This window comes from Cyclopterus lumpus, chromosome 12 (assembly GCF_009769545.1).
Source record: "Cyclopterus lumpus isolate fCycLum1 chromosome 12, fCycLum1.pri, whole genome shotgun sequence".
NCBI classification, from domain to species: Eukaryota; Metazoa; Chordata; class Actinopteri; order Perciformes; family Cyclopteridae; genus Cyclopterus; species Cyclopterus lumpus.
This window is the reverse complement of record NC_046977.1, coordinates 6,397,325-6,414,098: the sequence shown is the minus strand read 5'-3', so window position 1 is coordinate 6,414,098 and position 16,774 is coordinate 6,397,325. Positions and strand designations below refer to the sequence as shown.

Genomic DNA, 16,774 nt, shown 5'->3' with positions numbered 1-16,774 from the left:
TGACGCTAACCATCTCCTAGATGCAACTTCATATTTATCATCTAAACAGTGGTATCAATCTTTTAAATAAGTCAAACTATTCGTTACTGATCGCCCCTGAATGATCTGGGTTGGGAACATTTGAATTGCTTTGTACTTTTCCTGAGCTGGAGTCAATCTGCTCCAGGATCTGATGTGGGATCAGTTTCTAGGTCGTCTCCAGCACCGAGAGAGTCAGTCTGCTGCCTCAGGTTCAGCGTAAGAGAAGAGGATCATTAGAGGAGCGTTTGCTTCTCAAGGCTGCAACGTGCTGGAGACTAAAGCCGAGGGCAAAGCGCTTCACATCTGGAGCGGCTGACTCCAGGCCACAGCTGTCTCACTCTCCAACCGTCTCACTCTCCAACCGTCGCTTGACTTGCATCATGTTTGAGAGCTGAAAGGTAGACGCTCAGTTGTAGTCCTGTGTTTCCTGCACTGCTGCTTTCACATCTTCCTGTGCATCAAGAACAAGTATAATCAAGTGGACAGACATCAATGTAGCTTGTTTTGGTCAAATCAGTAAAAACACCATACTGAGTTTATTGTAAAAAGTTGAATATGTACAAATGTCTAAAATAACAGGAAAAAGAAAGCCATTTGACTTATTAAAATTAAAAGTGTTTGTATTATGTCATGAGCCGTCATAAAATGAAAGCATGACTTGTTTCTACTTTCTCAAATCACATATCAAAATAATGTATGAACCATATGAACCAATTTGCTCAATGTATTCTCTACACAGAAGCATTCACCTGAATGAAAAACACTTCTGTTAATTTAGAATTTTAATGGAATTCTCACCGTTGATAACAACTGAACATCAAAGTTAAGGAGAAGAAATAAAACAAACTGGTCAAACAAGTGACCTGAAGGACAAATAAATTAAAAGCCAATTTGACATTTAACATTTTGGTGGAAGAAAAAAAAAAAAAAAGCCACAATATTTGAATTCATTGGTACATTTTTTTTTTAGACCAAAACCAAAATTAAATCGAGGTTCAAGAGATCCATCAGAATGAAAGTCAAAAACAGCATTTATCCTCCAGCGCTGGCCGTCGTGTGTTGGAAAGCTGGAAGTTCTTTATAGGTAGAGACTGGCAGCAAACACAATGTCTCTCTTGATCTTCGTTATTCCTGCAGGCACACAGAAATTAAGAGGAAATGTCATTTAATTGCATCATTTATAACACGTTTGTTTTAGTAGCGTTTAAACTAGTCGGTCCAGCAGAATGTACCAAAATACACTTTGCTGCATTTTAATAATGCAGTACTTTTTACAGCCATGAGGATGAAGGCGGTATGTGTCATGAAACGGCAGAATCATGTCTCAAATTTACTCAAGACGGGTCTGAAGCAATTAGGGCTGGTTCTAATGATTATTTTCATAATCAATTCATCTGCCAAATAAATTTCTGGAGTGATCATTTGAAGTGAAAAACGTTCGTCACAACATCCCAGGTGTGCAGGGGTCTGATAAGACGCCTTCAATGGAGCGTTCACACCAAACGCGTTGCAAAGTCTTTGCGCGTCTAGATCCCATGCAAAGTCAATGCACAGACGCGTTTGGTTGTGATATTCGGCGGGCGTTGCGATAAATTTCGCCAGAGTTGAAATATTTCAACTTCCAAAGCGAGTTGCGAAACTTTCGCAACTCGCATTGGAAGTTCCAACGTTTATGGGATGTCCACAACAAGTATAAAGCAGAACTAGTGGTTATTTTGACCGTGGTGGATGGCGGAAATTATAACTGTTTTTACGGAGATAAGCCACGCCCCCTTTTCGCAACTGGTTCCGAAAGACACAAATCAACACAACTTGACTGGCGAATAAATTGGCGAGTTTTGGTGCGAACGCACCACTTACGCTTTGGTTTGTCCAACAACCCAAATATCTAAAAAGGCACATGGAAGACTAATGGTGCGTTCACACCAAACGCGTTGCAAATATTCGCATCTCAACCCTGATTGGCTTTCGCAACCTGGCGAGTTGCGAAAGTTTCGCAAAATGCAGCTACAACAATGGTCAATTACTTTTCTGGGGATTCATCTTTCTTTTGCTCAATAACAATGTTTCTCACCTTCAGCAAACTTGTTCTCCAGCTCAGTGTTGCCGATGGCCTTGGCTGCAGAGCACATCTGCCTCAGAACTTCTTCCAGGCGCCGCATGCAACGGATGATGCTCCCTGCACAGAAACAAATAACCAGTGTTCAGTGTGCGCGATTACATAAATCAATAGAGCAATAAATCATACAGAACGTTCAATTGCAGAATAAGGACATCTTGGAGGAAGGTAGGTTCACTCCTTGCAGATATGTAGTTTCCACATGATTTTTTTTCTAATCATTTCTCAGAAGGTTCCAGTGAATAACTTTGATTTGTTTCTTCATTCAAGGAAATTCTCTTGTCTCCCACGTTCAGGCACACCCAACACTCCCTCCAGAGTTTCTCAATTGAACGTTAGTTCCTCATTGCGATGAGAGGTAATGTTTCACAGGGTTGGCAGTCAGACTGTTCAAATCAAACCGCACATAATCCATCCGTTAGTGAGCCTTTGACAGCCAACGGCTCATGTGATGAAGAAATCAGAAGGCAAAAGAGATTCTTACTGCCAAGTATTCGAATTCTTTACTAGAAGTATTTTCAGCTCAGTATACTTAAAAGTACTCGTTCTGCAGAGAAGTGGACCCTGTGACTGATACACGTTATAACTTCCATCATTAGATTGATATTTTACTGCTCTAGCTGGTTGAGGTGAAGCTAGTTTGAACTTTTTCATTACGCTGTTTGTTATTTTGGATCATTGGCTCCCAACCCAGGGGTCGGGTGACTTATGAGTTATGAAAGAGAAATAAATAAAAGTCCTGGCATACATGGTAGTATTTTCTTTCTCCAACTTTTAGGAAATGTTATATGAATTAAATGCATTATTATTATTATTATTATTAAATGTGGTGGGGAAATAATGAATAATTGCACCTCTCTGATCCTTCAACGTTGCCGTTCTTGTGAAACTTTTTGTTGGGGCATTAAACATTAATCAGAATCGTCACGCTGTGAGGAATCAGTATTTGTTGAATCCAAGTCTGGAAAGAAACTATTGCTGTCAAATGACACCGTAAAAGATAAAGTACAACTCAATTTAAAGGGTAAAGTTAAGCACAAGTACCTCAAAATTGGAATTGGGGAAGAAAGGAAAAGTTCAACCCCTGTGCTTTTACTTCCTGTTACTATTGTTAGATATTGATATGAATGGCACACCTTCAAAGACATCAGTCATCTTGCAGATTTGAGCAAACGTGGCGCCGTTAGCCCAGGCGAACACCACATCCATGAGGTGAGGCTTAAACTGGTTCAGGTAGGTCTCCTCGTCCATCTCCAGCTTGGCGTCTGCAGACACTTTGGCGATGCGCTTTGCACACTCCTGAACAAAAAACCACAGCGTTCACGTTTCAGATAAATTCAAAACTAATCGTTTGATTCAGATCATTTTGCGGTCATCTCACCTGCATTTGTCTCAAGGGAGCTGCAAGTTGTTCGGTCAGTTTTGGCATCTCACAGGCCTGGAAGGCAACATTACATCATTAACGGTGTGAACACGTGATGGCAAACTCAAAACATTTGTTTTGTAATTTATGTTTCAAACGTTATGTTATTTAAACTGACTATAGGCCTATTGGAGAAGAAACTAGCTTACTGACCCATTCAGATGTTCTTTTTTTAACATTCAACATCTAAATGAGCCAAAGAAAGGAATGACGCTTCAAACGTTTGATGCTACTCATCTTTGTTGATAAAACCGTTCACTTCATTACTTTTAAATAACTGTTAAGTCAGTGAAAGTTACAGGTTGGATGGTCTGCGGTCACCTTAAGCTAAAGCAGCAGGCAGGTGGTCCTGTAGCGCTGCACCAACCTGACAGAGCCCTCTTTAGACAGACGTGTGTTCTGTTGCTCTGAGCTGATGTCGAGCCAAAGAAAAGGTTTGTTAAACCGTCTGACGCTGGATTGCCTCATTGAGAGAACGGGCCTCATTAGGAAGGACAAACACGCATCAACCTCAGGTTTCTGTTTTGGTTGCAGTGTAGGAAAAGAGGCCAAGAACGCGACTGGAGCATGAAAGTTTGGGAATGGGCTGTTTATCTTGGTGTTGGAGATGAAGGCCCGATATGTTTGTGTGAGTTTGTTCGTACATTCTCCTGGAAGACGAAGCACGACAGCAGGGCGGTGGCTTGTTCGGCCGTCAGATCATTGAAGAGACCGTTGAACACCATCTCCGTCAGCAGGAGCTCATCGGCACTGAAAGGAATATTGAATGAGATGTTGTTACTTTACCAAAATTATCCGATACATCTCTTCCTTGTTCTATTAAAACACTTTAAGTAACTGCAAGAATGTGGCCTGTTGGAGTAGAGAAGGACAGTTGAGCCTCATGTTTCAGCCTTGGATATATATACATTTCACCAAATAAGAGGTCCAGAGTTACCGTCCATCTCATCAATAATAGACAGGATGGGCCACCGTTACCGTGACGACACCTCATGCCAGATAAACCCAGGTCAAAATTGTAATTTAACTAAAAGGGGTTCACTCAATATTGGCAAGAAATCTGTCCAGGAGATCCTGTAGAACTGATTATATCTGGAAAGTTCTATTAAAATAAAAGTTATAAATTAGTTAACATTCATTTTTAAACTGGGTTCAGTCCAGTTTTACCAAACTGCTGGATGTCTTTTTTTGTTCTGCGCTGTCAGCTGCTCAAAAAAGACTTTATGGAAAAAAAGGACAGACACAAACCTCTGATCCACGAAATCTATTTTACATCCCAAAATTTCCCTTATTATCAAAACCTCATGTTTCATGAATTAGCTTATCCTGTGTAGCAGTTTCACATTCAGGTTGGCAGTTAGAGAGGCGTTATGTTGCCACCACCTCCCCAAAAAACTGTCTCATCATCTACAAATTTAGACTAGTGCTTTAATACTGAAAAACATTCACTTAGACCTTCATCTGTTGGACGGGTCAACTACCAATCATGACTAACCCAAATATCTCTGCTTTCCTTCCCAGTTAAACAAATTGGATCTCTAGGTGTGTGCTCCCTCCTTCCCTACCTGCTAATTTCACAGGCCACCCTCCCTTTCATCTCGATGACATCGGACGGACTGGCGAAGCCAAGGCGTCGCAGAACTCTCTTCCTGCACTTCAGCTTGTCCATCTGCAGGACGGTCCGAGCTTTCTTCAGCTCTCGCTTGGCCGTTCGAACGTCGGCTGCAATCTAAAAGCGCACAAACACACGCAATGTTATGTTAAACCTAATGTCAACTTAGAGGAGCTCTTCCAGGGTTTCTAGAAAATACTTCATCATTTTTAAAAGCACTGCGATTACTCCCAGATGGTTTGCGCATGAGATCATTTGAAACACTACAACAACTTTCATAGTGAAGGGGGGGGGGGGGGGATATGAGAGTTATCTGCCAACAGATGTTCACCTGACAGCTTATTTGTCTTCAATAATGTCCATTATCAACTTTAAATCTTTACCCCCCTCAAGATTACAACCCATCATTTAGAGTCAGAGAAGCAATCACATGCACAAGAAGATTTCACCAGCATAGCGTATTGCTCAAAGACTTCAAACTTTCTCCAAACTGGTGGTTGCATTTGAGATAATAAAGACTTTCACTGTTCTAGCTTTGGTCTGCTCTGTTCATATTTGTAGTGAGCTGAGACTTGATAAACAATTAAGGCAGGTGTGGACTTACACCCTTACTTTCTCCCTGTATTTGTCTCAATGAGTATTTGTGGCCAAAGCCTGGCAGGAAAAGACAATGGAAGGTCATGGATTGTAATCCAACAAACGGGAGCCATTGTAGATTAAAACGGAAGATTAAAGTTATTAATATTTCAATGTAACAAAACCAGACTGTTAACTTCGTTACAGCAGGTTTTTCTAAGACGCACACATGCAGTTTCTCACCAGAGCTTTCTTCTCACAGAGGGAATACACAGACTCCAAGTTGGGGTCGCTGTGCATGGGGTGGGAGTACATGCGGTGCTCGAAGGCCTCCACTTTCTGAATAACTTTCTTCAGTGCATTATCTTTGATGCCCATGTCGTCTATGGGGTCGAGCAGAGGAACACCATCTGGGAAACGTTTTTTGCACCTCCTGCAGACAAAATGTTTTGAGGAATAGAGAGTGAAACAATTTACGTGTGGATTCCCGTCGAGTTCAACGAGTTTCATTCTCTTTGTTTCAACACGGCTGCCTTTTGTACCTGAATAGACTTGAGCATGAGCTGTCTGTTGTCAAAGGGCCTCAGGTCTTTGGGGATGTACAGGCGAACAGAGCTGATGGAAGTCAGGAGATGGAGCATCACTGGGACCACCTGGACATAATTTTAAAAAAAGTTATACTCCCCCTGAATACAGAGACATGGAGTCATATTTGTATATGACACATGCAGTTAAGTGTGTGCTTGTTGAATCCACCTGCATCTCTCCGGTCTCCCCTGGAGCAGCAGGTTTAGCAGCCTCAGTCCAAGCCTCCTTTACACTGTCCTTACAACAGTGGACCAAAACCTCCACCACATACAGCGGCTCCGAGTCTGTATTGGTCTAAATGAGGAAGTGCACATTAGTCACAGCCACATGGAAATGGAATCACTTAAATGTGACACCAACTCACCTTCACATTCGTCTTCTTGCAGAAGTTAACAACAACTCCCCAGCCAAAATCAGCGTCTTCATTTTTTACCTGTGGGATCAAAACAAAGAGTCAATAAATGACGTGTTCAAATGAATAATTATTGTCATATCGTCAAACTGAGTGTGTGTGAAGCTCTACCTTGACAAGCCGCCCAGGCTGCAAGAAGGGCAAGCAGTATTTGGGCTTGTGGATGAACTCTTGTATCTCATTACCAAGTTTGGCCAGCTGCTGTCGGATTTTATAGTAAGTGAACACGCTCTCTTCATTTGGGATCTCAATTTTGTGGTACTGTTCCTCATACTTCTTCATTTCTGCAGAGAAAAATCAGCATTATGATTTAAGTAATAAAAAAAGATTAATGAAATACAGCTGTTGCTAATCCATTTCCTTTACAGGTGATCCAGTATGGAGTGTGCTGAAGTAAATATGCTTACTCTCCACAACACCAGGCAACGCCCTGTAGTGTTGGAACTGGTAGAAGGACTTTTCCAGCATGTACTCGGGGTTGATCTCCTCCACACGCAGCAGGTTGAGCACCATGTTGTAGGTCAGGTGGAAGGCACTGTTCAAAGGGTCTGCTGAGCCCTAAAGCACAGAATAAAAAAAATTTTTTTTAAAGAAACGTTTTCATTATGATCACATGCAGTCACATGTTTTCATAATGTTGTTAGAACTTTACTAAAAGTGGCAAAACGGTATGAGATCTAAATAAATGCAAGCTGAAGTCGATTTGCCCAAATGAAATACTGAGAAAGCTTTAGCAATCTGCAGAAACACGGACATCAACCACAGCCTTCTCCAAGGATCCCTGGGAGGCCAACAAACAGTTTTACATGAACACAACCGCTTTAAAAAGCTGTGCAGCAAACAAATTTATTGAAGCTATAAAAGTGTCAAATCAAAGAGAAGGGACTGAGAAACTCTGGCTTTCATGCAACTGTGTTTTACCAAATTGCACAATGATCTATAGAAAAGGACCACTTAAGATTCACTTTAGTCATTTCCATTAAATCATTCACACAAAACGTTTCCCGTTGATGGGATAGTTGGACTATTGTTGTGTTGAATAAGACAGCACTGAAGACGTTTGCAAAGATGCGATTGATGACGAGCAATTGGATTCACCGTGTAGGTAAAAAGCGCGGTATTCACGGTACCTTGAGCAGCTGTTTGCCCACAGATGGACTCATCTTCTCGTCCACCATGAAAATAACAATTCCCCTGTCGTCCATTCCTCTCCTGCCGGCTCGCCCAGACATCTGGATGTACTCTCCTGATGTAATCTAGACCACATGAAAACACACAAGACAATAAAAAGACATTCATTAGTGAACGCTTCTCGTTTATTTATTGATATATGACAAAGATTGATACTGAGAAGGAGAACAAACGTGAGAGGCACTGAGAGAAGCGTGATGTATTAAACTAACGCCTATTTGAGTGAGAATATAATCAAATATTTTGGAGTATTTCTACAATTAGTGTGTAGCCAAGTATCTGTATTAGAAACATAGAAATCTAGATGACGAAACTGTGTCATGAGGAAGCGACTGAACCAGATTCCCACAAGTCTCTGGGGACTAGACCCTGTGTCACATTCTGATATAACTCCACATGTCTACTGGTCTCTGGGAGATAAAAATAAATAAATAAGGAAAATAAGAAGACTGATGAGATGATTTTTTTTTTGTGTCGAAATGATGCCATAGATCAGCTCTTGATTTGAAACAGTGCGTTTCAGGAATTCAAATGTGTGAGTGCCTGTGTGGAGCTTTGGCACCATCGGAGGCACCAGATGTTCCTGATAAACCTCTTAAAGGAAAATCTCTCCTCTCTCTCACATTCTCTTCAAGACGTGTGTGTGTGGACTGAAGATGAAGGGTGCTTCTACGTGACGGCAACACACACACACACACACACACTTTTATAAACAATACGTGGCTGTTTATGCGACGCTGCAAGCTGTGGGACTCGAGGACCTTATAAAAGGCCTCAGAGCAACACAATGGGTGGCAACTCCACATAAACCAGAGCTGTTGTTTTGAAGAGAAGACAGTTTATGGGGAGTTTTACAATTGTGTTGGCTACTCATCGAAGGTAGAGTAACAAGGAAATTGGCCTTGCATTTAATGTAGGATGAGGGGGAAAAACATCTCATACAATTTCCTCCTGACGAGATATCGTAACCGACGCGTGACAATAACAGCGTGCGTGCGCTCTTACAAAGCGGTGATTCTTGCCATCAAACTTGCGTGCGCTGGTGAAGAGCACGGTGCGAGCCGGCATGTTGATGCCCATGGCGAACGTCTCCGTCGCAAACAGGGCCTGGAAATGAGGACGAAATGTCAGCATTAAGATGATATCACAATATTCTGACAGTGTCTTCTTTTCAATATCACTTAAAAAGGTCCCGTGTGGAGTTTTCTTGGAAACAAAGTAATTCCTGTGAGCATTTAATGCGTCCGGCATTGTGTATACACTAAACGTTGTGAATGTGTTCTGTTCCTCATTAAACATCAGGAAAGACTTTCTTCTTTTGTTGGCGTGTTATTGCCACCGACTGTTCAGTGCAATAGCCTAAAATTGGCAGCAGGACACAGGTCACAAATACACTGCTCAACAGCGCTTCCAGTGGTCAAACACCTGTCATTGTTCTTGTACATTCCAGCAGAAGCAGTGAAGATATTTGGATACATTTTCAACATTAAAAAATACCAAACATTTGAACAGTTTATTTTATATTGCATGTATTAAATCTAATTTGGTTATGACGTAGGTTGAAGATTCCTTGGACACCTTTACAAATCAAGTTTTTGCAGTAACTCTGCTCGGGAATTAATGTAATTTGCTTAAATGTGTTTCGATGAGCGTCACGAAGCGAAGACAGTGGTACCTTTATCAGGCCCTCAGAGAAAAGGATCTCTATGGTCTCTTTAAGGATGGGCAGTAGGCCTCCGTGGTGGATTCCTATCCCCCTCCTCAACAGCGGCAGCACATGCTCCACCTGAGGACCACAGAGAGCGTCGATAGGCAGATTAGTGTTTGTAGGATGTTCATAAAAACATCCCACACACACACGCTGTGAGGAATGCAAGAGTTCAGTCCTCCTCACCTGAGGGAGTTTCTTGTCTTCGTCAGAAAGACAGTCCACTGCGTTGTTGAAAACTTCTTCCACCAGACGTTTCTCGTCATCTGGAACAAACAATTGGTGCGTCAAACAAATGTCTTTTCGTCGCTGTTCAGGAAACTGTCTAAATATTAGTACAACGCCATTTCTTACATCTTCAGCCCGTTCCCCTCCTCCACACACACACACACAGACACGAGAAGTCTGATGGCCCAGCATTTAATGACTTCAGTGTCAATAGGACTTATTTTAATAGTTTAATAAAGCAATACCACTGACAAATGCACACAGAGGCTACTATATATTTTAAAAGCTACAAATGTAAAGAAAGTGTAACAGCCAAAACCCACTTTAAAGCACAAAGAACAAGGTTATCATATAGACATTGCAAAAGCCAAGTGTCCAATAAAGCTCCCCTAGAGCCTGCAAACACACCAACACATACTTTAGGAGTCCTCTGTGGAGCGTGACGATGTAAACCACTCACAACCAGTAATTGCTGGGATATCTTGACCAGACTGCTGCTTGGCCAGACCTAATCAACCTCCATTAGTGTCAAAAACTACTATAGTGCTTCTGTTTAAACAAAAAACTACTACTGTTGCAGGACAGCATCCCAACAATACAATCTGGCTTCATGTCCACTTGTCCTTGCATGAACCGACCAAACTTGTCAGCTTGTTGCTGCACATCACATTATAATATATAACATGTCAATGCAATAATTACAGTCATTTATAAATCCGATTATCTTATTTTCAAAAAATGTTCTCAAGTAAGATTTTCTTCAATCCTATGAAATTCGCCGACTGCTATTTCGAGATTATTATCGGTCTCATTTCCAAAGAAAAACAGTCTGTTCAAGAAAATTATTTTTTTTTAAAAAGAAAAAGTTCACGTTAATGGAAAACTTGGCAGCATTGACAGAAAAAAAGAAGAAAAAAGCGTTCAGTGTTGGAAGCTGAGCAGTGAAATAAACCTAATTTATACAAATTTCGAAATACAGGGAAAACAAACCAAGATGAGGGAGAAAAATGTGACCAAAGAGACTTCATAAACACGTATCCTTTTACTTAAAAAGCCTGAGGCAGATTGATATGAGCTCAATCTACTGCTGGATTATCTCCTGTCGTGCAGAATTGTGTCCTCATGAGGCAACTTGACTTATTCACTGGACCAAGCTGTGCAGACACAATAAGCCACATTCATGGCACTCACTCGGTGGTGAGGATTCAACAATTTAGCATTTTGGTGAGCAGTTTGACTAACCCAATTTCAGCTCCCTCCCCAACGCTCACAGAAATATGTCTTGTCATTTCAGTGTGCAAAGATTTTCTGAATACCAACTGTGAATCTAACCACAGATGAAAACATTGTTCAATGTGCCAACAGTGTGACGTCATATCTGACGACTGACAAATGCAGTGAAAATACAGCCAACAATAAAACAGCGAGGTTTAATTAGGCTTATAAGAAGTATATTAAATCATTTGATTACGTACTACTGGTCAAATAAACAGGTAGACATTATTTGAACCTGCTATAACAGATGTCTCAAAATGGAAAATGTTACAGCCGCAACTAATAATTATTTTGATAATCGATTAATCTAGTGAAGAATTACCATTAGAATTTCCCACATCACAAGGTGTCAAACGCCAAAACCCAAAGATATTGAGTTTACCAACATGTCATGTATCTCACATTTGAGAAGCTAGAACCAGCAACTGCTGTCTTAAAAAAGTATTATTTAATTATTAAAATAGTTGCCGATTAATTTTCTGTTGATCCACTAAACCGATCAACTTATTGTTGCAGCTCTAGAAATTATTATTAGATTATGAATCGTACAGTAAATTGGTTGTCAGTACGCCTCTGCATTGCCGATCTGGAAAATGTTGCTTTGAAAACACAGAAATATCGCTTGGACCTCATGCCAAACACACAACCCGTCATCTATCTACTGGTTCAAGGGTGTGTTGTAAACCATAACTGTACGCACCGTGCACAAAAGCACTAGGACTATTATATACACTCAGACTAAATAAGTTCTTGTTCTTGTATGTCATAGTCATGCTTGACTTGCTGAATTACCTCTCTTGTCGCAAAGTAAAGGTTTGAAGAGAAATTAATCACACACAGAGCGGTTGTGATAAATGCACACCTGTATGCTGAGTGGCAGCACAAGCACACATACCTCTGTTAAAGTCCAGCTTGGCCACCTGCAGAGCGTAGGCCTCACATTCTTTCTTGCTGAAGCTGAAAATGATAACGGGCTGGAAGTTTCTCTCCATGATCATCTTTACAATCTTGAACACATTGGACGGGCCTGAGGAAATCACAAATGAATGAATGAATACTTGTGTAAATCATTGAATTTAAGATATTTACACATTTCCTTCTCATTAACTGACAACACACACCTCTAGTGCCTTTCCGCCCTCTCGGGTCCCACTTGGCCCCTGAGCTGCCGCCCCCAGAGTCTCCTGCATCTCTCAGCACCTGCATAGCGGTGTTGAAATTGTCCTCTCTAAAGTCTCCCTGAAGAAAAGCAAAACACACACACACATGTTATGTAGCCTGTATTGTGTGAAGGCCGATGCTGATTAATGCATCCAAAATGAGGAGACCAGACACATGTGGTCCGTTTCTAGTCCGACTAGGATAAATTAGCCAACTCTTTCAAAAATCTGTTTGTATGTGACCGTACGTTCTCATCCACAACGAGGTGGAGTCCGTCGCCTCCTGATGGAAAGATGTAGTGTTGCAGCGGAGTGGGACGGAATTCTGTGTAGACTACATGGCACGGCTACAGGAGACATGAGACAGAAACACTTCATTAATTATGGATGGAGAAAAAAAAAGAAGGAAATGTTACCCTGATCCGTTCACAAAGACAGATAAATGTCGCTCCTCGTATTTCAAACAGGAGGAGGTAATTCAAGGAATACTTCACTCCCCAAAATGACCATATGTATACAAATTACTCATCGCATATTATCTTAAATTCTTGAACAAAACGTTGTTTTTCCTCACGCCTCAATGGTGAACGAATAACCTAGAAAAAAAACGGAATGAATACGTAATCCATTGAAGTAAAGGTCAGGTTTAACAGCATAACTATATTAAAAAAATCAATTTTCAGACTTTCACACAACTCGTGCAGTGTAATCCAAGTCTCATTGATCTAGTTGTAGTCTGACTTCTTCCCAAACACATGCATTTTTGCCGAAATCTCACTTACTATTTAAAACACAGCTCTTCCAGACTCGCAACACACCTGCTCTTTTTGTTTTAGGATTCTGTGTTCACCATGGAGGCATTGGGGAAAAACAAAAGTGTTCTTCAATAATTCAAGGTAATCTGCAGTGAGTAATTGATGTATAAATGGTCATTTTGTGGGTGAAGTATTCTTGTAACCCTTTGTTGATAATATATGCCAGTACAACGTCTCACCTGTTTATGTAGGTGGGTAATCCACTCAGCAAACTGCCTGGCATTGGGGATGGTGGCTGACAGGAAGACGTAATGCACATTGTCAGGAAGAAGAATAATGGTCTCCTCCCAAACCACACCACGCTCTGAAAGACAAAGATAAAGACAGCAGAGACATGTTTAAAACAGGGTTGTTTTTCCTTTTCTGTGAGGTTTACTCATGATCGTTCAGTCTGATTTTTAACTTCACTAACTTATTGTAAATTGCTCGTTTCAGGCCCTAAAATTGCCATATAAGGCTACCTGCACCGCTCAGTTTGTGGGCAAATTTAACTTTAAAACCCTTACCAAAGAGTAAAAAGAGGAATTGTACACCCTGTAGTTTCTATTCATAAATTTGGAGACAAAAGATGACAAGTTTAGCAGCTTTAATAGTTGTATTGGAGGACCAAAACAATTAGCTCAAGCTCAAATATGAGAGGTGGGCAGCGGGCGTAGAAGTCAGTGATATTACACATAACAGTATTATAGCCTACAGTGTGTGACGTTACACTGTTGGATGCAACAGAGTGGGAGACCGGGGCAGTGACCTGCATAAACAACCTGGGGCAGCTGTCGGACAGAAATTTTCCTGACAGCTACTGAACTGTAAAAATACAAAATCCAGTAAAAAGAAAGAGTAATTGTGCATTGTTTGTTTTAGTTACACATCTTATTTGAGTTAATTTTGTAATCATATATAAACCTCAGATTCATCCAGATTAAGGCATTATGACTTCAGGTCTGTGGAAAAAGGCACACTATCTGCACATGACTCATACGACAGGTCTGGACTATTTGTGCATTTTGTTTGTATCCAAGAGCGTTAATGAATTCTATGTATGAGAAAATTGGTGACTGCAGCAAATAATCTTTAATCACTCAGGCAAGCCACCTAGGAATGAAACGGTACAACTTGTTTTGAACACGAGGACTGATGTTCCAAAACACACTTAACGTCAGTCAGTAGTGTGTCTGTGCCGTTTGTATTCTGTACTCGCCTGCATCTCTCATGTAATGGATCTCATCAAAGACGACCCACGCCACCTCCCTCATGATCTCAGAGCCTCGGTACAGCATGCTCCTCAAGATCTGCGGGAAAAGCAGCTCATCATGTTAAAACAACCCACTCAGTGATGCTTCTACTCCCCAATGCAGACTGAACCTGCAGGTCTCTCTTAAAACCACCGGCCAATAAAGGGGATATTTGTCAAATGCCATAATGACTCCACTTTTTCAGAAATCTTACCTCTGTTGTCATGACAAGGCAGGAGGCAGTGGGGTTGATGGTGACGTCACCAGTCATCAGTCCTACATCCTGGAACTCCTCGTACATTTCTCTGTACTTCTGGTTGGAGAGGGCTTTGATGGGGCTGGTGAAGATCACTCTCTGTTTCTCTCTGAGGGCCAGTGCAATGGCGTATCTACAAAAGGAAGATATAAGAGATGGATTGACATGACCATTGTTAACAAAATGCAACACAAAGTAGGTCAGATAAATAGGTAAACCAAGATTTCACCTAAAAGACAATTATGAAACATTGCATTTACTTGCCTTACTGTAACAACTTCATATCTTTATTTACTTTTTTGAGGATAGCGTGACTACCGAATATGTTGACATAATGCACTTCATGCTGCAAGTCTAAAGATGTTTTTTTTCCTGGTTATTTGGCTGCATGTAACTGCATTCCAAACAAGTTCAAAAGTACAGTAAGAAATTCAGTTTCAACACAACTACTCAAGATACTCCACTCAGCACAGACGGTCTTGCCAGCAGAGGTGTGTGCAGACACAGCACAGACTCGTTGTTGTCGATACATAAGATGGCTTCACGCTGGAACGGGTCAAGAACAAAAGGGTACTCCTGCAAGACAAGCAAGAAATATTAAAACACAAGAGAAACAATCCAGGTAAGATACTTGCCGTGGTTAAGTAAAAAATGCACAATATTATCTCAATGAACTGCTCATTAAGTAAAAGGTGTGATAATGTGCAAGTATTCTCGTATTAGAAACAATGTGCTGCTGTTCAAAAGGTAATAAAAAGTTTCCAACAGTAGGTTTGAAAAGTCTGCTTATTTATTTACCATATATTACCAAAAATGAACGCTTTAAAAATCTATTTCAGTGTAATCTGATGCACTGAACAAACTAAAATCCACAAGTAAAGGACACAATTTAAGGTTGCATTATACCTTGGCTGCTTTCCCCACTCTCGATTTCAGTGGTTTATACGTATCACTGGCGGGAAGAGCGACCTATTAAGGACAGACAGAATTGTTAACAATGAAAGTTTAGACATTTTAAATTGGAGAAATACGACCAGAAAAAGACAAATAATAAAAATATATTAAAAGATTATATGTTGTCCATCTTGATAACTGAAGGCCATTTATTGTGATATGTCAGGCTTTCCACAACAATCACCATAACAAATGAGGGAATATGTGTTGGGGGAATGTGTTGTTTTAGGTGTTGATCCCTCCAGAAATGTGACAAAGTCTATCTGAAGGTACACTTAAGCTGTTCTTGCAGCTTCTGGTAGTTGACACCTCACAAGTTTTTCCTTATATTTGTCAACCATCTGTCAATTTGCGTGGATTCGTTTTATTTACCTCATGTGAGCATCCTTCCACAGTTTCAACTTGCTCCACCTTCACTTGGGGCATAACCTCTGCAAGACTGAAGTAAACAAGTAAAATAAAGTTACTTTCTATCAGTTAATGCATATAACAGCAACTAAGCACCCTGTACAGAAAGTGTTAAGATTCTAACTCATCTCACTTCAGGTCAGAAACTGTCTCTTGTCGGGGTTTCTTCCCAAACACCATCTCCTCTCCACCATCACTGTCGGCCTCCCTCTTGACCGGCGCAGACGGGGCAGTATCCATGTCGGTGCCATTTTTATGTACAATGCTCCTAGAAAAAGGAAAAACACACAGGACGCAGAACTGTTAGTACCCGAGGCTACCCTGGTTTAATATGACATTAGCGTTACACGTGAACTTTACAGTTAAGCTAATGCTAGCTAAACTCTTAACGTGAAATGTGTCTCATGTTGAACATTAGCCAACATTATATTTCACTCAAACAAAACAAATATTTAGCATACGTTTATCAGCACAACCAGGTGCTTTATTTGGTGTTTTGTTAACGTTGGCTAGCGTTAACTTGACATAGCGCTAGGTAGTTAACGGCTAACGCTAATTGACATGGTGCTGCGTTCAGGGACCATCGACCACCCTGATGTCAAACAACACACATTGTTTTGTAAAAAACAAACAAGTATTTACCCAATTTCTGGAGTCAGGCAAGCAGATATCTTTTTACTGGTGGTGGTTTGTTGTTCATCGTCAAACACGCTGAACAAACCGTCTCCAAAAGCGTCTGCCATGTTTGTTCGGCACACTACCCACAATACAACACGAGGTTTGCTCAACGGTAATA

General features: G+C 40.9%; 1 protein-coding gene across 1 annotated transcript; it reads right to left on the bottom strand.

The window, feature by feature from the left end:
• Positions 1-516: 516 nt before the first annotated feature.
• Positions 517-16,772, bottom strand: mtrex (Mtr4 exosome RNA helicase). The gene is given in 28 exon segments (XM_034546368.1): positions 517-1,152; positions 2,096-2,200; positions 3,277-3,439; positions 3,522-3,578; positions 4,208-4,313; positions 5,129-5,292; positions 5,995-6,184; positions 6,277-6,404; positions 6,508-6,633; positions 6,704-6,772; positions 6,863-7,035; positions 7,159-7,309; positions 7,882-8,007; positions 8,948-9,049; positions 9,618-9,728; positions 9,837-9,916; positions 12,049-12,180; positions 12,275-12,392; positions 12,562-12,660; positions 13,308-13,432; positions 14,327-14,417; positions 14,575-14,749; positions 15,081-15,123; positions 15,126-15,192; positions 15,523-15,585; positions 15,943-16,009; positions 16,112-16,246; positions 16,621-16,772. Coding segments are annotated over 28 exon segments (3,120 nt in total). The 5' UTR covers positions 16,722-16,772; the 3' UTR covers positions 517-1,099.
• Positions 16,773-16,774: the final 2 nt, after the last annotated feature.